The sequence below is a fragment of the Ambystoma mexicanum genome, chromosome 1p (genome assembly GCF_040938575.1).
Source record: "Ambystoma mexicanum isolate Mex_15411 chromosome 1p, UKY_AmexF1_1, whole genome shotgun sequence".
In the NCBI taxonomy this organism is placed as follows: Eukaryota; Metazoa; Chordata; class Amphibia; order Caudata; family Ambystomatidae; genus Ambystoma; species Ambystoma mexicanum.
The window spans coordinates 105,687,712-105,714,824 of record NC_090921.1 but is presented as its reverse complement, the minus strand read 5'-3'; the positions used below and the strand labels follow the sequence as shown (position 1 = coordinate 105,714,824).

At 48.2% G+C, this 27,113-nt stretch overlaps 1 protein-coding gene across 1 annotated transcript; it reads left to right on the top strand.

Annotated features, from left to right (window-relative positions):
• The first annotated feature begins 193 nt into the window (after positions 1-193).
• On the top strand, positions 194-25,417 carry LOC138566700 (C-type natriuretic peptide-like). Its single transcript, XM_069644291.1, has 3 exons — positions 194-620; positions 19,561-19,892; positions 25,183-25,417. Exons 1-2 carry the CDS (start codon positions 522-524, stop codon positions 19,870-19,872), a joined length of 411 nt encoding a protein of 136 aa, XP_069500392.1. The 5' UTR covers positions 194-521; the 3' UTR covers positions 19,873-19,892; positions 25,183-25,417.
• The last annotated feature ends 1,696 nt before the right edge of the window (positions 25,418-27,113 follow it).

Genomic DNA, 27,113 nt, shown 5'->3' with positions numbered 1-27,113 from the left:
CGAAAGTTGAACCTGCACAATAAGTAGTCGTATAATGCCGGCACCGCCGCTGCCCCCGTGCATTCAAGCCTTCCTCGCTGGGAGTGATGTCAGAGGTGGGGAGCAAGGCCATCGTCACATTTCGCTCCAGATTAAGATTCTTTGCCCTGGTTCAGGGGGTGGACCCGTTGCTGGGGAGACGTGACTTCACAGTCATCACCCTCAATAAAATGGAGCGCAAGAATGGGTAAATCAGAACAGACCCGTCCTGACAACTCCAGGACAGACACGCGCGGCAACCGAAGACTTCGGAAATCTGAAACATTTGAATTTATAACGAACTGGAAACCACTCCAGCAAAAGATAGACATTATTTTGAACGACAGACAATCCTCCATACTGCTCCCGACGAACGATCGACCCGACTGTGGCCGACGGAAAGTTTGTTCGCATCGGAATCCACCGAAAGCAAGACCGCGCTGTGACCGACAAGAGGAGAGACCCTCGTTTTGGATGCACCCGTGAAAGCACCTTTGAAAGCCATGAAACTGCCTTCGTCCTATCTGGTCCTGCTCTTCCTCGCAGGGGCTGCACTGTGCGCGTTCGCACGCCCACCGCCCCAGATCAAGCACCAGCAGCAGGTGAGTGAGTGCACCTGTGACCAAGTATGATAACGTGAGCATCACACTCGCAGTGATCGTAATACTCGCAATAATAATCATAACAGTAACTGTGAGAAAATCACATTCATTAGAATATTAACAATGGCTTGCCTGTATAGCTCACTGTAACATTCATACAGCGTCGTAGCACTGTAAATAACAGGTGTTTGTAATACCCAACTCAATGATACACATTTTATGGGCCTCACAAAGATGATGTTGAGTGTTATTCAGATCAGTTGCCTGCAGGTTGCACACAGACCTCTCAGGAGGCATGTGCGTAATCTCACTGAGATATCTTTTCAGTTTATAGAGGTGATGCAGCCCTCCCTCTGTGCTGTAATGTAGTAGGGGGGATGCGTCGCCCCTTCTGCTCTATTGCATAGCAAATAGGGAGGAGAAGCAGTTGGGTCCTTGTGTTGTGATATAGCAGAGATGATGCTGTGTTTCTGCGCTGCAGTTTAGCAGAGTTGCTGCTGCCCTGTCTATGTGCTACAACAGAGGAGCAGTGATGCAGTCATGTCTCTGTGCTGCAATACAGGAGAGGTGATGCAGCCCTTTCTCTGTGCTGCAACACAGAAGAGGTGACGCAACTGAGTCTCCCTCCCGCAACACAGGAGAGGTGACGCAGCCCCGTCTCTCTGCTGCAACACAGGAGAGGTGACGCAGCCCCGTCTCTCTGCTGCAACACAGGAGAGGTGACGCAGCCCCGTCTCTCTGCTGCAACACAGGAGAGGTGACGCAGCCCCGTCTATCTGCTGCAACACAGGAGAAGTAATGCAGCCCCATCTCTGTGCTGCAACTCAGTAGAGGTGACGCAGCCCCGTCTCTGTGCTGCAACACAGGAGAGGGGACGCGGCCCTGTCTCTGTGCTGCAACACAGGAGAGGTGATGCACCAGTGCCACTGTGCTGCAACGTAGGAGAGGTGATGAAGCAGTGCCGTTGTGCTGAAACATAGGAGAGGTGATGAAGTAGTGCCGCTGTGCTGCAACTCATGAGAGGTGATGCTGCCCCAGCTCTGTGCTGCAACATAGGAGAGGTGATGCAGCCGCGTCTCTGTGATGTAATAGAGCAGAGTTGATGGAGTCCTGTCCTCGTGTTGCAATATAGTAGACCCGATCTAGTCAGGTTTGTGTTGTGGCATAGCAGAGGTGTTGTAGGAAGACGAGGGGAGTCATACATGCCACTGCTGCTGCAATGCAGCAAATATGATGCTTTTTATGCTAAAACTATGCAGATGTGATACAGCCTGTCTGTGCTGCAGTGTAGCAGAAGGTGATGCAGCCTGTCTGTGCTGCAGCGTAGCAGAAGGTGATGCCGCCTGTCTGTGCTGCAGTGTAGGAGAAGGTGGTGCAGCCTGTCTGTGCTGCAGCGTAGCAGAAGGTGATGCAGCCTGTCTGTGCTGCAGTGTAGGAGAAGGTGATGCCGCCTGTCTGTGCTGCAGTGTAGCAGAAGGTGATGCAGCCTGTCTGTGCTGCAGTGTAGCAGAAGGTGATGCAGCCTGTCTGTGCTGCAGGGTAGCAGAAGGTGATGCCGCATATCTGTGCTGCAGTGTAGCAGAAGGTGATGCCGCATGTCTGTGCTGCAGTGTAGGAGAAGGTGATGCAGCCTGTCTGTGCAGTAGTGTAGCAGAGGTGACACAGCCTGCTTGTGCTGTAGTGTAGCAGATGATGATGCAGCCTGTCTGTGCTGTAGTGTAGGCGAAGGTGATGCAGCCTGTCTGTGCTGCAGTGTAGCAGAAGGTGATGCAGCCTGTCTGTGCAGTAGTGTAGCAAAGGTGACACAGCCTGCTTGTGCTGTAGTGTAGCAGAAGGCAATACAACCTGTCTGTGCTGTAGTGTAGCAGAAGGTGGTGCAGCCTGTCTATGCTGTAGTGTAGCAGAAGGCAATACAACATGTCTGTGCTGTAGTGTAGCAGAAGGTGGTGCAGCCTGTCTGTGCTGTAGAGTAGCAGAAGGTGATGCAACCTGTCTGTGCTGTAGTGTAGCAGAAGGTATGCAGCCTGTCTGTGCAGTAGTGTAGCAGAGGTGACACAGCCTGCTTGTGCTGTAGTGTAGCAAAGGTGACACAGCCTGCTTGTGCTGTAGTGTAGCAGAAGGTGATGCAGCCTGTCTGTGCTGTAGTGTAGCAGAAGGTGGTGCAGCCTGTCTGTGCTGGTGATGCAGCCTGTCTGTGCTGCAGTGTAGCAGAAGGTGATGCCGCCTGTCTGTGCTGCAGTGTAGGAGAAGGTGATGTAGCCTGTCTGTGCTGCAGTGTAGCAGAAGGTGGTGCAGCCTGTCTGTGCTGTAGAGTAGCAGAAGGTGATGCCGCCTGTCTGTGCTGCAGTGTAGCAGAAGGTGATGCCGCCTGTCTGTGCTGCAGTGTAGCAGGGGGGATGCAGCCTGTCTGTGCTGTAGTGTAGCAGGGGTGATGCAGCCTGTCTGTGCTGGTGATGCCGCCTGTCTGTGCTGCAGTGTAGGAGAAGGTGATGCAGCCTGTCTGTGCTGTAGTGTAGCAGGGGGGATGCAGCCTGTCTGTGCTGTAGTGTAGCAGGGGGGATGCAGCCTGTCTGTGCTGTAGTGTAGCAGGGGTGATGCAGCCTGTCTGTGCTGTAGTGTAGCAGGGGGGATGCAGCCTGTCTGTGCTGTAGTGTAGCAGAAGGTGATGCAGCCTGTCTGTGCTGTAGTGTAGCAGGGGTGATGCAGCCTGTCTGTGCTGGTGATGCCGCCTGTCTGTGCTGTAGTGTAGCAGGGGTGATGCAGCCTGTCTGTGCTGGTGATGCCGCCTGTCTGTGCTGCAGTGTAGGAGAAGGTGATGCAGCCTGTCTGTGCTGTAGTGTAGCAGGGTGGATGCAGCCTGTCTGTGCTGTAGTGTAGCAGGGGGGATGCAGCCTGTCTGTGCTGTAGTGTAGCAGGGGTGATGCAGCCTGTCTGTGCTGTAGTGTAGCAGGGGGGATGCAGCCTGTCTGTGCTGTAGTGTAGCAGAAGGTGATGCAGCCTGTCTGTGCTGTAGTGTAGCAGGGGTGATGCAGCCTGTCTGTGCTGGTGATGCCGCCTGTCTGTGCTGTAGTGTAGCAGGGGTGATGCAGCCTGTCTGTGCTGTAGTGTAGCAGAAGGTGATGCCGCCTGTCTGTGCTGTAGTGTAGCAGGGGTGATGCAGCCTGTCTGTGCTGTAGTGTAGCAGGGGTGATGCCGCCTGTCTGTGCTGTAGTGTAGCAGAAGGTGGTGCAGCCTGTCTGTGCTGTAGTGTAGCAGGGGTGGTGCAGCCTGTCTGTGCTGTAGTGTAGCAGAAGGTGGTGCAGCCTGTCTGCGCTGCAGTGTAGCAGAAGGTGGTGCAGCCTGTCTGTGCTGTAGTGTAGCAGGGGGGATGCAGCCTGTCTGTGCTGTAGTGTAGCAGAAGGTGATGCAGCCTGTCTGTGCTGTAGTGTAGCAGGGGTGATGCCGCCTGTCTGTGCTGTAGTGTAGCAGGGGTGATGCAGCCTGTCTGTGCTGTAGTGTAGCAGAAGGTGATGCCGCCTGTCTGTGCTGTAGTGTAGCAGGGGTGATGCAGCCTGTCTGTGCTGTAGTGTAGCAGTGGTGATGCAGCCTGTCTGTGCTGTAGTGTAGCAGAAGGTGGTGCAGCCTGTCTGTGCTGTAGTGTAGCAGGGGTGGTGCGGCCTGTCTGTGCTGTAGTGTAGCAGAAGGTGGTGCAGCCTGTCTGTGCTGTAGTGTAGCAGGGGTGGTGCAGCCTGTCTGTGCTGTAGTGTAGCAGGGGTGATGCAGCCTGTCTGTGCTGCAGTGTAGCAGGGGTGATGCAGCCTGTCTGTGCTGCAGTGTAGCAGGGGTGGTGCAGCCTGTCTGTGCTGTAGTGTAGGAGAAGGTGATGCAGCCCTGGCTCCTTGTTGTAGTGTGTGAGGGGCGACAAGTCTTGTCGCTGTGCTGTCATATATTTTAGAGGCGATGTAGTCGTGTCCCTGTGCTGTACTGTATGGCACAGTTGATGCCCTTGTGTATCTGTGCTGTGATATAGGGACATCGATGTAGTCTTGGCTATAGGCTGCACTATAGAGCTGAGGCAGCTTTGTCTGTTTGCTGGAAGAAGGCGGATGTGATGACGTTATCTCTCTGTGCTGTAATGTAGCAGGGGAGATGCAGCCTGTCTGTGCTGTAGTGTAGCAGGGGTGATGCAGCCTGTCTGTGCTGCAGTGTATCAGGGGTGATGCAGCCTGTCTGTGCTGTAGTGTAGCAGGGGTGATGCAGCCTGTCTGTGCTGTAGTGTAGCAGGGGTGAGGCAGCCTGTCTGTGCTGTAGTGTAGCAGGGGTGATGCAGCCTGTCTGTGCTGTAGTGTAGCAGGGGTGATGCAGCCTGTCTGTGCTGTAGTGTAGCAGGGGTGATGCAGCCTGTCTGTGCTGTAGTGTAGCAGGGGTGATGCAGCCTGTCTGTGCTGTAGTGTAGCAGGGGTGGTGCAGCCTGTCTGTGCTGTAGTGTAGCAGGAGGTGGTGCAGCCTGTCTGTGCTGGTGATGCAGCCTATCTGTGCTGCAGCGTAGCAGAAGGTGATGTAGCCTGTCTGTGCTGTAGTGTAGCAGAAGGCAATACGACCTGTCTGTGCTGTAGTGTAGCAGAAGGTGGTGCAGCCTGTCTGTGCTGGTGATGCAGCCTATCTGTGCTGCAGCGTAGCAGAAGGTGATGTAGCCTGTCTGTGCTGTAGTGTAGCAGAAGGCAATACAACCTGTCTGTGCTGTAGTGTAGCAGAAGGTATGCAGCCTGTCTGTGCAGTAGTGTAGCAGAGGTGACACAGCCTGCTTGTGCTGTAGTGTAGCAGAAGGTGATGCAGCCTGTCTGTGCTGTACTGTATGGCACAGTTAATGCCCTTGTGTCTATGTGCTGTAATATAACATAGACGATGCCGCCCTGTATCTGTGCTGTGATATAGGGACATCGATGTAGCCTTGGCTATATGCTGCACTATAGAGCGGAGGCAGCTTTGTCTGTTTGCTGGAAGAAGGCGGATGTGATGACGTTATCTCTCTGTGCTGTAATATTTACCAGCAGAGGGGATGCAGTCGTGACGATTCTGCAATATACACCAATAGAGGCGATGCAGTTGTTTGTGTCGCTGCGCTGCACAGTGCAGTGGCAGGTGTACTGCAGTCGTCACTGTGCTGCAGTGTACATTGGATGGGGTGATGCAGTCGTGCCTGTTGGCTGACATATAGCAGAGGTGACGCAGCTTTGTCGATCTATCGTAAAATAGCAGAAGTGATCAAGTTGGGTGTCTGTGCTGTAATATTCAGTAGCAGAAGTCATGGGATCGCGACTGTGTGGCCATGTACACAGGGCGGGCTGATGGTGTGGGGGGGGGGGAGGGCAGTGGGGCCCCATTTCAATGTGTTTGGGGGGCCCTTTCCTGCAGCTCGTAAGCCAGTTTGAGGCACCTGTCGAGTGTCTACATTATGCTGGAGAGATAAAGGAATGGAGAGAGGGGTGACAGCTGCAGATTATCACGGGACAGGTGTATTGGCCTCTGCACAGAACAAAGAAAGGCAGCCAGGAGGGAGAAAAAATACTACATTTTCACTCAAAAGCTATTAAACTCACTTTGTCCTCAAGGTGCTAGTGTAGTCAGAGCCGGATGGATGAGGTGATGGAAAAGAGGTGATAAGAGAGCTGCTGCGTACTGCATGCGCGCCAGCATGTGCACCCTACTATGTGTACGCTGCAAAGCACACTTTTTATGTGCTGAATTAAAGATGTTGCTTTGTGATAAGACTGCCAAGATGGCGGCAGCAGCTCACGGCCCCCTGAGGCCCATTTCAATTGAAAAGATTGACAGGCCCTGGTGCAGTCCCTGAATATATACTAGCAGAAGTGATGAAGTCAAATCTCTGTGCTGTAATCTACTGTACAGATGTGATGCAGTTCTGAGTGTGCTGCCATATACCCTAGCAAAGGGCGAGGCAGGTGTGACTGCTGCAATATACAGTAGCAGGGGTGATAACTTGTTACCGTGCTGTAATATACTGTACAGATGTGATGCAGTTCTGAGTGTGCTGCCATATACCCTAGCAAAGGGCGAGGCAGGTGTGAATGCTGCAATATACAGTAGTAGGGGTGATAACATGTCACTGTGCTGTAATATACTATAGATGTGATGCAGTTCTGAGTGTGCTGCAATATACCCTAGCAAAGGGCGAGGCAGGTGTGACTGCTGCAATATACAGTAGCAGGGGTGATAACTTGTCACCGTGCTGTAATATACTATGCAGATGTGATGCAGTTCTGAGTGTGCTGAAATATACCCTAGCAAAGGGCGAGGCAGGTGTGACTGCTGCAATATACAGTAGCAGGGGTGATAACATGTCACTGTGCTGTAATATACTATACAGATGTGATGCAGTTCTGAGTGTGCTGCAATATACCCTAGCAAAGGGCGAGGCAGGTGTGACTGCTGCAATATACAGTAGCAGGGGTGATAACATGTCACTGTGCTGTAATATACTATACAGATGTGATGCAGTTCTGAGTGTGCTGCAATATACCCTAGCAAAGGGCGAGGCAGGTGTGACTGCTGCAATATACAGTAGCAGGGGTGATAACTTGTCACCGTGCTGTAATATACTATACAGATGTGATGCAGTTCTGAGTGTGCTGCAATATACCCTAGCAAAGGGCGAGGCAGGTGTGACTGCTGCAATATACAGTAGCAGGGGTGATAACTTGTTACCGTGCTGTAATATACTGTACAGATGTGATGCAGTTCTGAGTGTGCTGCCATATACCCTGGCAAAGGGCGAGACAGGTGTGACTGCTGCAATATACAGTAGCAGAGGTGATGCAGTTGGGACTGTGCTGCATTATACACTAGCAGAGGTGATGCAGTTGTGACTGTGCTGCATTATACACTAGCAGAGGTGGTGCAGTTGTGACTGCGCTGCATTATACACTAGCAGAGGTGATGCAGTTGTGACTGTGCTGCATTATACACTAGCAGAGGTGATGCAGTTGTGACTGTGCTGCATTATACACTAGCAGAGGTGGTGCAGTTGTGACTGCGCTGCATTATACACTAGCAGAGGTGATGCAGTTGTGACTGCGCTGCATTATACACTAGCAGAGGTGATGCAGTTGTGACTGTGTGCCTCATACACTAGCAGAGGTGATGCAGTTGTGACTGCTCTGCATTATACAGTAGCAGAGGTGATATAGTCATAACTGTGCTGCATTATACACTAGCAGAGGTGGTGCAGTTGTGACTGCGCTGCATTATACACTAGCAGAGGTGATGCAGTTGTGACTGCGCTGCATTATACACTAGCAGAGGTGATGCAGTTGTGACTGTGTGCCTCATACACTAGCAGAGGTGATGCAGTTGTGACTGCTCTGCATTATACAGTAGCAGAGGTGATATAGTCATAACTGTGCTGCATTATACACTAGCAGAGGTGGTGCAGTTGTGACTGCGCTGCATTATACACTAGCAGAGGTGATGCAGTTGTGACTGCGCTGCATTATACACTAGCAGAGGTGATGCAGTTGTGACTGTGTGCCTCATACACTAGCAGAGGTGATGCAGTTGTGACTGCGCTGCATTATACGCTAGCAGAGGTGATGCAGTTGTGACTGCGCTGCATTATACAGTAGCAGAGGTGATGCAGTTGTGACTGCTCTGCATTATACAGTAGCAGAGGTGATATAGTCATAACTGTGCTGCATTATACACTAGCAGAGGTGGTGCAGTTGTGACTGCGCTGCATTATACACTAGCAGAGGTGATGCAGTTGTGACTGCGCTGCATTATACACTAGCAGAGGTGATGCAGTTGTGACTGTGTGCCTCATACACTAGCAGAGGTGATGCAGTTGTGACTGCGCTGCATTATACGCTAGCAGAGGTGATGCAGTTGTGACTGCGCTGCATTATACAGTAGCAGAGGTGATGAAGTTGTGACTGCTCTGCATTATACAGTAGCAGAGGTGATATAGTCATAACTGTGCTGCATTATACACTAGCAGAGGTGGTGCAGTTGTGACTGCGCTGCATTATACACTAGCAGAGGTGATGCAGTTGTGACTGCGCTGCATTATACACTAGCAGAGGTGATGCAGTTGTGACTGTGTGCCTCATACACTAGCAGAGGTGATGCAGTTGTGACTGCGCTGCATTATATGCTAGCAGAGGTGATGCAGTTGTGACTGCGCTGCATTATACAGTAGCAGAGGTGATGCAGTTGTGACTGCTCTGCATTATACAGTAGTAGAGGTGATATAGTCATAACTGTGCTGCATTATACACTAGCAGAGGTGGTGCAGTTGTGACTGCGCTGCATTATACACTAGCAGAGGTGATGCAGTTGTGACTGCGCTGCATTATACACTAGCAGAGGTGATGCAGTTGTGACTGTGTGCCTCATACACTAGCAGAGGTGATGCAGTTGTGACTGCGCTGCATTATACGCTAGCAGAGGTGATGCAGTTGTGACTGCGCTGCATTATACAGTAGCAGAGGTGATGCAGTTGTGACTGCTCTGCATTATACAGTAGCAGAGGTGATGCAGTTGGGACTGCGCTGCATTATACACTAGCAGAGGTGGTGCAGTTGTGACTGCGCTGCATTATACACTAGCAGAGGTGATGCAGTTGGGACTGCGCTGCATTATACACTAGCAGAGGTGGTGCAGTTGTGACTGCGCTGCATTATACACTAGCAGAGGTGATGCAGTTGGGACTGCGCTGCATTATACACTAGCAGAGGTGGTGCAGTTGTGACTGCGCTGCATTATACACTAGCAGAGGTGGTTCAGTTGTGACTGCGCTGCATTATACACTAGCAGAGGTGATGCAGTTGGGACTGCGCTGCATTATACACTAGCAGAGGTGGTGCAGTTGTGACTGCGCTGCATTATACACTAGCAGAGGTGATGCAGTTGGGACTGCGCTGCATTATACACTAGCAGAGGTGGTTCAGTTGTGACTGCGCTGCATTATACACTAGCACAGGTGATGCAGTTGGGACTGCGCTGCATTATACACTAGCAGAGGTGGTGCAGTTGTGACTGCGCTGCATTATACACTAGCAGAGGTGATGCAGTTGGGACTGCGCTGCATTATACACTAGCAGAGGTGGTTCAGTTGTGACTGCGCTGCATTATACACTAGCAGAGGTGATGCAGTTGGGACTGCGCTGCATTATACACTAGCAGAGGTGGTGCAGTTGTGACTGCGCTGCATTATACACTAGCAGAGGTGGTTCAGTTGTGACTGCGCTGCATTATACACTAGCAGAGGTGATGCAGTTGTGACTGCGCTGCATTATACACTAGCAGAGGTGATGCAATTGTGACTGAGTGCCTCATACACTAGCAGAGGTGATGCAGTTGGGACTGTGCTGCATTATACACTAGCAGAGGTGATGCAGTTGTGACTGCGCTGCATTATACACTAGCAGAGGTGATGCAGTTGTGACTGTGTGCCTCATACACTAGCAGAGGTGATGCAGTTGTGACTGCGCTGCATTATACACTAGCAGAGGTGATGCACTTGTGACTGCGCTGCATTATACACTAGCAGAGGTGATGCACTTGTGACTGCGCTGCATTATACACTAGCAGAGGTGATGCAGTTGGGACTGTGCTGCATTATACACTAGCAGAGGTGATGCACTTGTGACTGCGCTGCATTATACACTAGCAGAGGTGATGCAGTTGTGACTGCGCTGCATTATACAATAGCAGAGGTGATGCAGTTGTGACTGTGTGCCTCATACACTAGCAGAGGTGATGCAGTTGTGACTGCGCTGCATTATACACTAGCAGAGGTGATGCAGTTGTGACTGCGCTGCATTATACACTAGCAGAGGTGATGCAGTTGTGACTGCGCTGCATTATACACTAGCAGAGGTGATGCAGTTGTGACTGCGCTGCATTATACACTAGCAGGGGTGATGCAGTTGTGACTGCGCTGCATTATACACTAGCAGAGGTGATGCAGTTGTGACTGCGCTGCATTATACACTAGCAGAGGTGATGCAGTTGTGAGTGCGCTGCATTATACACTAGCAGAGGTGATGCAGTTGTGACTGCGCTGCATTATACACTAGCAGGGGTGATGCAGTTGTGACTGCGCTGCATTATACACTAGCATCACGACTGTGTGCCTCATACACTAGCAGAGGTGATGCAGTTGTGACTGCGCTGCATTATACACTAGCAGAGGTGATGCAGTTGTGACTGCGCTGCATTATACACTAGCAGAGGTGATGCAGTTGTGACTGCGCTGCATTATACACTAGCAGAGGTGATGCAGTTGTGACTGCGCTGCATTATACACTAGCAGAGGTGATGCAGTTGTGACTGCGCTGCATTATACACTAGCAGGGGTGATGCATTTATGACTGTGTGCCTCATACACTAGCAGAGGTGATGCAGTGTGACTGCACTACATTATACACTAGCAGAGGTGATGCAGTTGTGACTGTGCTGCATTATACAGCAGCAGAGGTGATGCAGTTGTGACTGTGCGCCTCATACACTAGCAGAGGTGATGCAGTTGTGACTGCGCTGCATTATACACTAGCAGAGGTGATGCAGTTGTGACTGTGCTGCATTATACAGTAGCAGAGGTGATGCAGTTGTGACTGTGCGCCTCATACACTAGCAGAGGTGATGCAGTTGTGACTGCACTGCATTATACATTAGCAGAGGTGATGCAGTTGTGACTGCGCTACATTATACACTAGCAGAGGTGATGCAGTTGTGACTGTGCTGCATTATACAGCAGCAGAGGTGATGCAGTTGTGACTGTGCGCCTCATACACTAGCAGAGGTGATGCAGTTGTGACTGTACTGCATTATACACTAGCAGAGGTGATGCAGTTGTGACTGTGCTGCATTATACAGTAGCAGAGGTGATGCAGTTGTGACTGTGCACCTCATACACTAGCAGAGGTGATGCAGTGTGACTGCGCTGCATTATACATTAGCAGAGATGATGCAGTTGTGACTGCGCTACATTATACACTAGCAGAGGTGATGCAGTTGTGACTGTGCTGCATTATACAGCAGCAGAGGTGATGCAGTTGTGACTGTGCGCCTCATACACTAGCAGAGGTGATGCAGTTGTGACTGCACTGCATTATACACTAGCAGAGGTGATGCAGTTGTGACTGTGCTGCATTATACAGTAGCAGAGGTGATGCAGTTGTGACTGTGCGCCTCATACACTAGCAGAGGTGATGCAGTTGTGACTGTGTGCCTCATACACTAGCAGAGGTGATGCAGTTGTGACTGCGCTGCATTATACGCTAGCAAAGGTGATGCAGTTGTGACTGTGCTGCATTATACAGTAGCAGAGGTGATGCAGTTGTGACTGTGCGCCTCATACACTAGCAGAGGTGATGCAGTTGTGATTGTGCTGCATTCTACACTAGCAGAGGTGATGCAGTTGTGACTGCACTGCATTATACACTAGCAGAGGTGATGCAGTTGTGACTGTGCTGCATTATACAGCAGCAGAGGTGATGCAGTTGTGACTGTGCGCCTCATACACTAGCAGAGGTGATGCAGTTGTGACTGTGTGCCTCATACACTAGCAGAGGTGATGCAGTTGTGACTGCGCTGCATTATACGCTAGCAAAGGTGATGCAGTTGTGACTGTGCTGCATTATACAGTAGCAGAGGTGATGCAGTTGTGACTGTGCGCCTCATACACTAGCAGAGGTGATGCAGTTGTGATTGTGCTGCATTCTACACTAGCAGAGGTGATGCAGTTGTGACTGCACTGCATTATACACTAGCAGAGGTGATGCAGTTGTGACTGCGCTGCATTATACACTAGCAGAGGTGATGCAGTTGTGACTGCGCTGAATTATACACTAGCAGAGGTGATGCAGTTGTGACTGTGTGCCTCATACACTAGCAGAGGTGATGCAGTTGTGACTGCGCTGCATTATACACTAGCAGAGGTGATGCATTTGTGACTGCGCTGCATTATACACTAGCAGAGGTGATGCAGTTGTGACTGCGCTGCATTATACACTAGCAGAGGTGGTGCAGTTGTGACTGTGCTGCATTATACACTAGCAGAGGTGATGCAGTTGTGACTGCGCTGCATTATACACTAGCAGAGGTGATGCACTAGCAAAGGTGATGGAGTTGTGACTGTGTGCCTCATACACTAGCAGAGGTGATGCAGTTGTGACTGCGCTGCATTATACACTAGCAGAGGTGATGCAGTTGTGACTGCGCTGCATTATACACTAGCAGAGGTGATGCAGTTGTGATTGTGCTGCATTCTACACTAGCAGAGGTGATGCAGTTGTGACTGTGCTGCATTATACACTAGCAGAGGTGATGCAGTTGTGACTGCGCTGCATTATACACTAGCAGAGGTGATGCAGTTGTGACTGTGTGCCTCATACACTAGCAGAGGTGATGCAGTTGTGACTGCGCTGCATTATACACTAGCAGAGGTGATGCAGTTGTGACTGCATTGCATTATACACTAGCAGAGGTGATGCAGTTATGACTGTGTGCCTCATACACTAGCAGAGGTGATGCAGTTGTGACTGCGCTGCATTATACGCTAGCAGAGGTGATGCAGTTGTGACTGCGCTGCATTATACAGTAGCAGAGGTGATGCAGTTGTGACTGCTCTGCATTATACAGTAGCAGAGGTGATGCAGTTGTGACTGCGCTGCATTATACGCTAGCAGAGGTGATGCATTTGTGACTGCGCTGCATTATACACTAGCAGAGGTGATGCAGTTGTGACTGCGCTGCATTATACACTAGCAGAGGAGATGCAGTTGTGACTGCGCTGTGACTGCGCTGCATCATACGCTAGCAGAGGTGATGCAGTTGTAACTGCGCTGCATCATACGCTAGCAGAGGTGATGCAGTTGTGACTGCGCTAGCAGAGGTGATGCAGTTGTGACTGCGCTGCATCATACGCTAGCAGAGGTGATGCAGTTGTGACTGCGCTGCACCATACGCTAACAGAGGTGATGCAGTTGTGACTGCGCTGCATCATACGCTAGCAGAGGTGATGCAGTTGTGACTGCGCTGCATCATACGCTAGCAGAGGTGATGGAGTTGTGACTGCGCTGCATCATACAGTAGCAGAGGTGATGCAGTTGTGACTGCGCTGCACTATACACTAGCAGAGGTGATGCAGTTGGGACTGTGCTGCATTATACACTAGCAGAGGTGATGCACTTGTGACTGCGCTGCATTATACACTAGCAGAGGTGATGCAGTTGTGACTACGCTGCATTATACACTAGCAGAGGTGATGCAGTTGTGACTGTGTGCCTCATACACTAGCAGAGGTGATGCAGTTGTGACTGCGCTGCATTATACACTAGCAGAGGTGATGCAGTTGTGACTGCGCTGCATTATACACTAGCAGAGGTGATGCAGTTGTGACTGTGTGCCTCATACACTAGCAGAGGTGATGCCGTTGTGACTGCGCTGCATTATACACTAGCAGAGGTGATGCAGTTGTGACTGCGCTACATTATACACTAGCAGAGGTGATGCACTAGCAAAGGTGATGGAGTTGTGACTGCGCTGCATTATACGCTAGCAGAGGTGATGCAGTTGTGACTGCGCTACATTATACGCTAGCAGAGGTGATGCAGTTGTGACTGCGCTGCATTATACGCTAGCAGAGGTGATGCAGTTGTGACTGCGCTGCATCATACGCTAGCAGAGGTGATGCAGTTGTGACTGAGTGCCTCATACACTAGCAGAGGTGATGCAGTTGTGACTGCGCTGCATTATACACTAGCAGAGGTGATGCAGTTGTGACTGCGCTGCATTATACACTAGCAGAGGTGATGCAGTTGTGACTGTGTGCCTCATACACTAGCAGAGGTGATGCCGTTGTGACTGCGCTGCATTATACGCTAGCAGAGGTGATGCAGTTGTGACTGCGCTGTGACTGCGCTGCATCATATGCTAGCAGAGGTGATGCAGTTGTGACTGCGCTGCATCATACGCTAGCAGAGGTGATGCAGTTGTGACTGCGCTGCACCATACGCTAACAGAGGTGATGCAGTTGTGACTGCGCTGCATCATACGCTAGCAGAGGTGATGCAGTTGTGACTGCGCTGCATCATACGCTAGCAGAGGTGATGGAGTTGTGACTGCGCTGCATCATACAGTAGCAGAGGTGATGCAGATGTGACTGCGCTGCATCATACGCTAGCAGAGGTGATGCAGTTGTGACTGCGCTGCATCATACGCTAGCAGTATGATGCAGTTGTGACTGCGCTGCATTATACGCTAGCAGAGGTGATGCAGTTGTGACTGCGCTGCATTATACAGTAGCAGAGGTGATGCAGTTGTGACTGCGCTGCATCATACGCTGGCAGAGGTGATGCAGTTGTGACTGCGCTGCATTATACGCTGGCAGAGGTGATGCAGTTGTGACTGCGCTGCATCATAGCAGATGATATTCTCCGGCAGGTTCTCTTTGAATGCATCTAGGTACTTTTTCTTCCAAAGAAGAACTCACTGCCCTGCAATTTGTTCCCACACCCTTGCAGTTACAGGCCCTGATTCATGGAACTATTTGCGTGTAAAACGGGTGTGATGGTTCTGCACTCTCTGCCCACTTAGCTCCTGGACACCGTTCAAGGGTTTTTGTGCTTTATACATGTGTACCTTCTCCCCAATCCCATGCCACCTCAGTTTGCTCTTATGATTGGTCCCAGCATTCTTCCTGGCCCCTCGCATTGCACACAGGACACTGCAACTCGTTCTTCGTGCTTTGTGTTAGTAGCTCAACGCACAACAGCCACCATACAATAAGCAACCTGGGGCAAACGGGTAAGATGTGGTAATGGCACACTCATCAAATTGGTCGATATATCAATACTGATAATTAACTTATTTATCTCTTTTGCTAAATATAATGCGAAGAGTCGGTTCTATGTGATATTTCTGCATTTGTGATATGCACGCATGCTAGGCAGTGTTTAATTGTACTTGTACATGCTGCCTGCCATGCATGCATGGTAGGCAGCATTTAATTGCATGTACAATGGATCCTTATGGAGTTTGCCTGCTTTTTTCTGAAACTGCATTGCGGTGCAAATTCTCGGGCATTTGTAGGGCGGAGACAAAGGGAGGCGGTGGAAACGCAAGTTGCAATCCGGCCCTCAGCTCCACTATACAAGTGAGGAAAATGAGCCCTACCGTAAAGAAAATGCGCAAAAGGCTTACCCAAGACTTTTACACCTCTAGCCGGTCAGATAGAACAGCGAATAGAGCGCTCACTTTGACATCCCTGCAGAGCCTGCATCCAATCCCGGCAGGGCCCAACCCAGCCTTTCATCCATCTGAGATCGATAAATCAGCACCACACACTGTGGGTAATAATAAGCAGCGCTCAGATGCCTTAGGGTTCATAGCGCTATATAAATGCAAATTATTATTATGCTATGACTCATGGAAAGAGCCCCCATTTGTTTTACTGCTCTGCCTAATATATTTATTTAACATTATTAAAGCCCTCACACAGCCCACGGGCATCGAGGCGCTGTTTCAGGAATGTTTTTTATTTTTTTATTAGTGTAATTGTTTTCGTCTTAGTTGCATATTTATAAAGTGCTTAACCACACAGAGGTTTCTAAGCGCAGATCCGGGGTTCGAACTTGTGTTGCTTTGCGTTGTTTTGTTTCCAAGGTGCGTACGTTGCCCCTGAGCTATCCTCCCGGGATTTAGGAACCCAAACTCAGCAAAATCAGCAGCTTGTGAGTGGACAGCAAGTGGTATTTTGAGCAGTAAATGTGGGGTGAATGGTTGTTGGTATCACCGCATGCAGCTATACCGCCTTTCCCAAAGGAGTCCAACGGGACCCCAAAAATGGAGAGTAACGCTGAATCAGGAGGTAATTGGCATTTAGCGGGTGTGGAAATGGTAACAGAGTTTCCTACATTTAATGGAGGTATTTCTGCCAAACTCCTAAAGAGGCCCTGAAGGTGAGCACTGTTGAGAGGAACAAGCCACTTGCCTTAAAGAAAAGCTCCACACGTGCATACAGAAACACAGTCAAGCTCCAACACTTCCTAAAAGTTTCAATTAGAGCTCGAGAACCTGCGGTGCCCTTGTGGAAGTTCTTCCGGTGAGAAGAGAGGACCTTCAAGCGAATCCTCACGTGAACAGACTGCAGGTCATCCTAAGCAAGTGGCGCAATGAGAAGTGCACGAGCTGTGCACCAATAAATGCACCATTTTCTTGTACAGTTTGTCTAGTATAGGTTTTCTCATCTATATCAATATCCCAGAGGTAATCGCGGAGACAGGGAGTCCTTGATATCTCAGGGTCAAAAATGACCTCTAGTGGCAAGGCCTCACAGTGGCTATCATGAACATTTCAGACCACTCTGCCCACAAAGGGACTCTGAAGACACACTCGGTCAACTCTGGTGCGGTCTGTCCCCCAGAGAGTCCTGGGCTCACTCTATTGCTGTGTCTATGCATGCCAAGCGGCCTTCTTCGGGACATCGGCTGTCTACAGGACCTCTCATCATGCAGTGGTAGTTACTGCATAGTGGTCTATACAAGTGATCATGCTTATTCATTCACCCTCTGGCTTGTCCAGGTTACTAGTCCGTCAGACACTATCTGCCCCCGTCAGGAATGCGAGAGCATGACTAGTGGCCCAGTGTCCCATTGCACGTCCCAACTGGAGCATTGCCTCCTTGCAGTGTAGCTGAGACTTTGCTCCTCTTTGCCACTGGAAGTAATGCATGGCACTAGCATTGACTCTCATAGGACATGCGTGACGAGCCTCGGTGCACACCTGCTTTCAGAGTCATGAGTTCTCCAATGCTGGCGAGGAACTTGGCTTTCATGGCTGATGAGAGCCGTTGATGGAGAGATCCACCGCAAGTCACAGGCACGGAAAATACTCATCCTTCTTGGCTTTCATGACTGATGAGAGACCCTGTTGGAGGGATCCACCGCAGGTCACAGGCACGGAAAATACTCATCCTTCTTGGTTTTCATGGCTGATGAGGGCCCCTGATGGAGGGATCCACCGCAGGTCACAGGCACGGAAAATACTCATCCTTCTTGATTTTCATGGCTGATGAGGGCCCCTGATGGAGCGATCCACCGCAGGTCACAGGCACGGAAAATACTCATCCTTCTTTGCTTTCATAGCTGATTAGAACCCCTGATTGAGCGATCCACCGTAGGTCACAGGCATGGAAATTACTCATCCTTCTTGGCTTTCATGGCTGATGAGAACCCCTGATTGAGTGATCCACCAAAGGTTACAGGCACTAAAATTACTCATCCTTCTTGGACCCCTGATAGAGCGATCCACTGCAGGTCGCACACACGGGTAATACTCATCCTTCGGATGTTGATACATTGCGTATCGGTGGGTATTTATTAGTCGTGCCTACTCTGTGTGATGCTTAGGTTCTGTGCTATGTAAAGAAAGATGTTGACTGTGGAGATTTCTAAGGCCAAGGGATAGATTTTTGGTGTTGAGGGAGGATGCTTCAAACGATTGAGTAGGGGTGTCCTCGGTTCATCAGTTACTGTACCGCTAAACATTATGTCAATCCCCCCGCACCCTTCTAGTAGTGTAGCTGTGTGCAGACAGGGGTTCATTGTGGTACATGCATGTGGTGGGCCCAGGGGTAGGTCGTGGTTGCTCTGGTACGTTATAAATTGAGAACTTTTGAGCTTTTAGTATCCTTAATGTCATAACCTTTTGTTTTTTCTTCTAGTTTTGGGTCATTTATGTAGGTGTTCAAACAATAGGCTTTTCAATACTCCAAATTCTCATTTTGTGCATCTCATTTTTGTTAGTCCAGATTTTGGTTGTATTATGTTCTGCCTTGTACACACACATATGTACGCAACATTAATCAGTGTATGTGATTTGCCATGGCAAGCACATGTTTCGCAGAATTGACTGCTTTCTCAAGGAATAAAGTCTTAGCTTCCAGGACCCGAAGATATTGTCTCAATATAGTTTGATGGCCGGCTTGGCGCATTTAGAATGCCCCTCTCGTAAACAGATCTCCATCAGTCTTTCCTAAAATATTCAAAGTGGCCCAAACAAAATATTGTCAATATTGGTGCAGATTGTTCTAAAATGGACAAAGCCCTAGGCTGCCAAAAACTGTTCTTAGTATGGAAGTGTGGTTACCTCCTTACAACTCAGTAGCCACAAACGTGTCTTCCTTGTGTTTCTCGATGTATAGTCCTCAGTGACAGAGGGATCGGGCCAGATGGTACTGTCTACTTAGAAAATAGAGGGACAACTAATTCAAATTTAATATAATAGCGAGCATGTTTCTGCAGTTCATCTGCCTCTTCCTCAGGGTTCAGTCTGTAATACCAGTACTCATAATAATAATAATAATAATAATAATAATAATAATAATAATAATAATAATAATAATAATAATAATTACTATGTACAGTGCACAACACACAATAGTGGCGGTTCCGTTAAACCCATTCCGCAATATTACGAGGTCCCCTCGCGGGACCCGCTCTGGAAGTCTGGTTTTACCAGACGTCCAGAGCGGGTCCCGCGAGGGGACCATGGGGCTAACAACAGGCCGATCGTAATCGGCCCGTTGTTAGCTCCCGCACCCATTCCCATTGAGCTCTCTGGGGGCTCAAATGGGAATGGGGAAGGTCCGGGCCCGGGTTCCCTGAAGGAGGAATTACTGGGCCCTCCAAACTTGGAGTGGCCCGGTAATTCCCCATTCAGGGAACCCAGACCCGATTTTGGAGGCAGCCATGGCGCCAATAGCGCCATGGCTACCTTCAAAGTCGTAATGAGGCCCATTGAACTAAGTCTTGGCACTTAAATAATGGATGTCACTAGATGGTTTATTTGATCAATTTATTTAAAGGCAACATTTGTGATGTCATACCACCTACTCATCTTTGTGAATTCACCCTTATTTTTAATATCCCCTCTACAGACTCTAGCAGACCTTCTCGGCGAGGAGATCACTGCGCTGATTTCGGCAGAGGAGCGGATTGACGCAGCGGCCGATGACGACAGTAGTAGCAGCATCAGTTCGGCCGAGCTGCGGTTTGCTCCCGCCCGACGTCCCCTCCGAGATGCTGAAGACTCCTCCCAGCAGGCCCCAAACCGCGCCTGGCTACGCTTCTTCAGTGACTTCATGAACAACCAGAAGAAGTTTCGAGGCCGGACGAAGAAGACCACGTCTCAAGGCTGCTTCGGCTTCAAGCTGGACCGGATTGGCAGTTTCAGCGGACTGGGGTGCTAGGCTGCCCACTTGTGGACATGGTAAGATCTCATTGTTCCAACCTATTCTTGAAACCTACTAAATTGACTTTCATATTTGAAGATACAGCACTGATGCAAAGTTATCTATTGGATTAAGACACAGATAGTGCCAAAGTAAACAGACTGAGGGGGTAATTACGGGTTTGGCCGTAGCGATAAACCACGAGGTAGATGGAAATACCCCAAGTTTTTGCGCTTTGCCAAATTCAGAGTTTCTGGCTGCTATTGTATTGAGGAAAATTCCTCCACATGAAAGCATTACTGCATGTGATCGTCTCCATGCCATATTACTCGGGCAGTATTACCGTGGGTGGTAATATTGCATGTCCCCAATGGTGACCTGAGTACTCCAAAATGCGTACTAACGGAAGTGTCCACATGTCTCTGAATCATGAGGGCCTTTTGCGTCAACAGGAATTCTGTCTGGTGCTGTTGCCAGCAGCAATATTGCCAAACTCGTAAGGTCCTCCTGAGTGGGCAAAGTGATCCGCGCTCTGAAACTCTTGTGTACAGGCACGATAGAAATAAAATATCAATATCAATACCCAGAGAGTACAGTAGAAGCCTTTAAGTGCTTGAAAGCAGCGGGCACAGATATCTTCGATCCCCCCACACCACCCATGATTTATGAAAGACTTGAACATTCAAATGCTCTTTTTTGTCTCATGGTGGTGGCACTAATGTCACAAATGGCTACTTTTGGTTTCCACCCAACGTGTTGCGTTGCTCACAAGTCCCGCCCTTTCTGAACTTGTCGGGTTCGACCGGTCTCTTTGTACAATCTTTGCCACCGAGTCTCTATTGTATAAGGTGGCTCTCCCTATACTTTATACTATGGGGTTCGTTATCCCACCAAACACCTAAATCCCTCCAATTTGTTGGGGTAGCCAGAATGATATGTTTGAGGATAATGTGAAACGAAGAAGTGATGGCTCGAAGGTTTAGAATTATAGAATTAATCTTAAACTTCTGGCGATAGAATAATGTGAGCACAATGAATTGCTAGGGGTATAGTTTGAAGATTGGTTTGGTTATATATCGAAAAACAGGAAGTACTTTCAGTGTAAAGACGAGCACAGCCCAGAGTTTACAAGGAAGAATGATAACTTAATGAACTATTTCCCCCCGTAAAAAAGAGCTTCTTCTTCCAAAATTGAATTCCTTCCAAAATCTTGACTTGTTTCGTGTTACATCCTGCATCAGAGCCTGACTGATTGGTAATGAGCCGGTTACTCACCAGTAAACTTCATTAATCCCAGTCCTACTCTTCCTCGTCTCGTTGCAACCCACCTCTTCCGCCCTGGTGTGTCGTGGAAAAGGCCATGATGTGCTAGGGGGTATTAAACTGGTACATTATTGTGGGTGGGGGTGTTATACTTTCAGTGGAGAGGGGTGGGGCATGTATGCGATATTGAAAAGCTGGAATGGATCCTGTTTGGGAGGTTGGCACCTGACAAGTAATTACTGGGACGAGGAAGAGGGACGAGGAGTTAATGTAACTCCCCCTGCAATGCCTCCGCAATGCACTGAGAATACAAAAAGCACCCCACTACCGCTCGTGTATCTTGGCTTCAGAATGATTTGGGACTTCAATTTCGTAAGGGTGGTATGACTGCCACCGGCATTGACTACCAAGTATGGCTGGCGGTAAAATATGACTCATTACAGAAGGTAAAAATACCACAAGATGCTCAAATCTGCTATTTCTGGCGGCTTGCTGTGGTAAAATTACTGCAACGCATTACCCCAACAATAATTGTCCTATGGCTGGCAATCCCCCACTACAGAGATAAATCCTACACAGAAATGTAATTGTTATTGGTTATATAACGCGCTTCATACCTAGAGGTATCTAAGCGCGCATCCAGGGGATCGACCCTGTGGTGTTCTGTCTCGTTTAAGGCGAGCGCATTGCCCCTGAGCTATCCTCCCGAAATGGATGAAATGACGACCTAAAAGAGGGTGAGCTCTGGGCTGGGCTTAACAATATTAAAACCTGCACTGCGTGCTGTAGTGCGAGAATGTTTTATGTGTGAAGTTTACACAATCGGGTAATGACAGGAGTGCTTTGCCCTTAAAATTCAGACGTATTATCCATTTATTTTACTGCTGGAGGCATTTACCTTTTAAAATGCGGCTTCTTCTTTCCACTTGAGGTAATTACCGTTGTGATATTTGCCACACATGGGATTGCGCCAATATGAAACGTAGCTGTGAGTCAGACCCTGTGTATCTTGGCAGGTCGGTAATTGTGCTGAAACCCTGAGTAAAAACGTTTTGAAAGGAAGCGATGAGGCAGAAAGGATGCAGGAGACATGGGCAGAAGGCTGTCTTGAGTCTTGCAGAAATGAAGGGAGATGCATGCACAAGGCTGGAGCCTGCAAGAAATGTAGTAAGGATCAAGATCATGTTTTATGGAGAACAACCACCGTAATTCATACTAATAACACATCTATCTATCTATCTATCTATCTATCTATCTATCTATCTATCTATCTATCTATCTATCTATGCTGTTGTATTGCAGCATTAACCATTGAGGTCTCAGGGCCCACACAGGTGGAGAAAGAAACAGACAACAAAGAACATAGAGTATAACAAAGGACAACAAGGATGGTAGGAACAAGACGGACTCTACCAAAATCAGGAGTCATGGGATGTATGAAGCAGACACGATAAGAGTAGTGTCAACTGCAAAAGGGTGAGGAGGCCTTACCCATGGCCTAGATCAAAAAAGAAGGTTTTCAGTTGTTTCTTGAAGACAATTACTGAACTGATATTGGCCAGATGTTTTGGCCTGGAGTTCCACTGGGTGGATGCCCAGGAATTGAAACTGGCTCCTCCAAACCTCTTCAGCGTAAACATAGGTTGGAACAAAGAAATGTTGCGCTGGATCGTAATAAACGACCATCAGGTTTCTTTTTTAACCTGGTCTTGAGGTATGATGGGGCCTTGCCATGCAAGCACTTGTACACGATTGACAGCCCCTTGTGGTGCAGTCTTTGTTGAACGGGCAGCCAATGCAGGCTGCGTCTTGCTTCAGAAACATGCATATTGCGCCCAAGTCCAAGCACAGCTCGCACTGCGCTGTTCTGGATCACCTGCAATGTTCTAATATTTATCTGAGATGTACCAATCAAAAGACTGTTGCAGTAGTCCAGCTTGCAGTTCACAATTGCAGCCGCTATCAATGCAAGATTTTCTCTGGACAGATAAGGACGGATCTGCCATAGAAGTTGGATGTAAAAGTGGCAAGAAGACTTGAGGAAGTTGGTCTGCCGAGTAACAGACAGCTGAGGGTCAAAGTATACCCCAAGAGTTTTTACATTTTTTGATACGTGAATAACGTGATGACCAATCAAAAAGTTCTCGTATTTCACATCCAGTTTCTTTAGCAGCTGCTGAGTGCCCACAATGAGCAACTCAGTTTTAGAGTTATTGAGGGCCAGAGAATTCAGGGCCATCCAGTTCTGAATTTCCCTAAAGATGAGATTAATACACTCAAGATCTTTTTGATATTCGCCTGTAAGTTTGATGACTATCTGTGTGTCGTCGGCATAATTGGCAAAATATATGCCCATGGCCGACAGAAGAACACAGAGAAGACGTGAGTATATGTTAAAGAGAAGGGGCGATAAGCATGACCCCTGTGGGACACCACATAGAAGGATGGAGGCAATGGAGAAGGCATTGTCTTTGGTTACAATGGAGAAGGCATTACATTGGCAATGCCAACAGTTTTGGCTTTTGAGGAGGCCTGGGAAAGGCATTTGCCAGGCACTGCCATAGTGGTAAGGCTGGCCATTAATGGTGCAAGCTGCAAAATGGTGCATGTACCTGGGCATATGATGGCAGTGCTTGGCAAATGCCTCACACCTATACACACGGCAAACCTGTTTGCATTGCCTGTTTGCATTGCCTGTGCTTCTTTGCTTTGTCAATTCCTGTGTAAACAGAACTTCAGTGCAGGGACACACTGCTGAAGGCCCGCTTAGTTTAGACATTTTTGCCACACCAGAAGCGTATTTACAGCTCCAATTAAGCCATTAAGTCTCAGTAGACTGCTTTAAATTAATGATAATGATGTTTTATCTGTATAGCGCCTTAATCCAAAGCGCATAGCGCCTTAATCCAAAGCGCTTTACAGAGCACATACATACAATATCACCCAACCGAAAATGGTGTTCATTTATCGACCTCGGAAGGGTGAAAGGCTGAGTTGGCCTTGCCGGGATTCTAACCTGCGACCTGCAGATCACACTCAGATCACAGCAGCGAGCGCTCAATCCGCTGAGCTATCTTACCGGCATTAACACTAACTTTATTAACACTAAACACTAAAACACTAAAAATAAGGTGTGCTTTGGGTGGGATGAGCAGGAAGTAGATGGGAAATGTCATAGAGACAAGCATGTCCATTGGCTGTCAATGGATTGATAAATAGCCAAATACCCACAATATGTGGGTCCCTCCTTATATACCATCTCGCTCCTACCTGTACTCAACTGCAATATTTTGGCTTACAGGTGTTGCTTTAGCACTACCTAATATCCAAAAGTGAAAAGAAGGCCCTCTCTAGACTACTCTTATGAGCTCAATTTATTTAGCAAAATTCTCAACACTCAGAGCTCTCAAGCTTGCCCTTGCCATGCATGAGGTCACCCAATCCTGTGTTTTCTCTTTAAGTTCTGGGCATGGTAGTTTGTTTTCCCATTTTAATTAGGGAAACTACAAGTCCCAGAATGTACAGAAAAAAAACAGGACTGGATGCCCTTATCATGCATGACAAAGGGAAACTTGAGGGCTCTCCTTTCGTGCAACACTGCCCCTGCTTGGTTCAAAGCAGTGCCAGACAGCTAGGCCCAGCACCTTCAAAACACTGAGAGTACTTTGAAATGACTTGGGTGTAGGATAGGGCGACCAGATTTTTAAATAAAAACCAGCACGCTCCCGACATAGAAGTATAACTACAGTTTCAGCAGACATAAACACAAAAGAAGGACTAGCATAGACATCTGACTCCAATGAAACTGTATTCCTACTTCTATGTGGCTTTTCCTCGCAAAGTATGTGTTTATTAAAAGCTCATTGGAGGCTAGAAGTCATGGAGAAAGGGGAGAGTGTGAAATACTGGGACATCTGGTCCCCCTAATATATGGAAGCACCAGGAGACCGGTAGCAGAGAGTTTCACATGTTCAGAGCTCCCTGTCTCTCGCCAAACACCCCCTGATCTGTGCACCTCAGTAACCTAACCTAACTTTACTTCTTTCTCTTTGTTTCTGTCCTTAGAGCTACCCACCGACGACGCCTTCTGGCCCGAGAAACAGACGGATGGAAGATTTCCATCAAGACCCCACTGACGCTGGCCCCCATGCGGGGCCTAAGAGAATTACATGTTTTGTTTGTTAAATGCAGGTTCATTTGCTTCCGCCGCTTGTCCTGCTCGCCCCGAGACCCCTCATCCTCTCTACTCCACATGACACAAACTGTGAACGTTTTCTCAGTCCATAAAGCATTCTCTGTATTTAATGGCAATGTTTCTTAATTTATATAAATATATATATACATATATAAACGTATATTGCTATATATGAGAAAATAGGCTGTGTCCCAATGGCTATTTATGATGGAGTCTCTGTACAGTTTGATTCTGTTTTATTCTTTTTTTTGTTAAATTCTCCCAGAGACAATGAGCGAAAAAGACCAAATCGTTCTCTCTTTATTAAACAGGAGCAGAGCCAAAGCAGGGTGTGAAATGAAATATGACAATGGCACAGTTATGCTACACCCAGTGGCACAACACAAAATGTGCGGCCCCCTGCGGGTCACGCTGCGGGCCCCCCTCGCCAAGCTCCTCAACAAAGCACAGGGAGCTCTAGACGCTAGCCTGTCTGGAGCAGCATGCGTGCGCAACGTACATGATGATCATGCGGCCGCAGGGGCATGCATGCACTGCCTCAGGTGAAAGATGTGTGTCTTTTAATCAACACTTAAATCTTTCACCTAACGTAGAAACAATCATGAAAAAATCAATTCAGCTAACAGTGCACAGGAACATTGCCCAATGCATTTTCATACCTTTCCACACAATATATGTCTGTATAAAAAACATTTGCACACTCACTGTGCCCATTCATTTGCACCAACCAACATATGTCAATATTCCCATATAAGAACATACTCATCTTTGCTTTGCCTGTAATGCCGGTAATGATGCTATAAGAAAACATGTCAAAACTGGCTCTGCCAAGATATGCTAGTAACCCCACGTAAGAACATACTCCTGTTGGCTTTGCCATTAAAAAAAACCATGCCACTATAAGAAATCATGTCCAAACTGGCTCCCTGTAGGCCAGTCGTGACATGTAAGTACACTTATCATGTCTGCTTTATCATAGATGCTCAGGAAAAAAAGTCAAGCCAGAGTAAACATAATGGCTAGAATGGCTGCACCAAAATGTCAGTCTAGCCAACTAATAACACACATCAAGTTGGCTTTGCCAATAATTTCAGTAAAACATGCCATGTCACTCAAGGAAATGTCACCAATAGTCGAGTGCTCCTGCCCCCTAGCAACTCGCACGCACACAAAATCACATTCATACCCATTCGCCCACTAGACATTCACCCATACACTTTCTCTTACATTCCCTCACACGTGCATACAGAATATTCACACTGAATTCTCCACATTGGTACCCACTCAGAATATTCACACACAATCACATTCATAGCCATTCACCCGCTACTCACTTACCCATACACTTTCTCTTACATTCTCTCACACTGCATTCTTCACACATGCACCCACCCACTGTTTGGATGGGCCTTTAATCACTTTAACCCAAAGCAGGCCCACCACTTAAGAAAGAAATGCATGTTTGTACATAAAGCAAGTTTATTGGTATAATCGGCTGGGAGGGGATCGATGCTTTAATAGAGTCAAAGTAACCTCAGTTTTCCCGAACCACACAAGTTAACACATTATATACATTTTTGGAATAGTTAAAACAAAACATTCCAATATATTTTATTACAATTCACCCCTTACCTGTGATTGGTCAAGACCCCTACAAAAGAAATTCAATCTTTCTCCAATCCCCTTTCTCATTGGTCACATTTATCTTAACTACCATCTTCAGCTCATGTGTACAACACACCCTCATTTAGGATTTGTCCGTGGTAGGGCATGACATCATTGCATAGTTACACATTCACAT

Excerpts from the sequence above, each read along its gene's own strand:
- LOC138566700 (XM_069644291.1), top strand. The coding sequence starts at position 522 with ATGAAACTGCCTTCGTCCTATCTGGTCCTGCTCTTCCTCGCAGGGGCT. Across the intron at positions 621-19,560 it reads AGATCAAGCACCAGCAGCAG|ACTCTAGCAGACCTTCTCGG; the intron begins GTGAGTGAGTGC and ends TCCCCTCTACAG.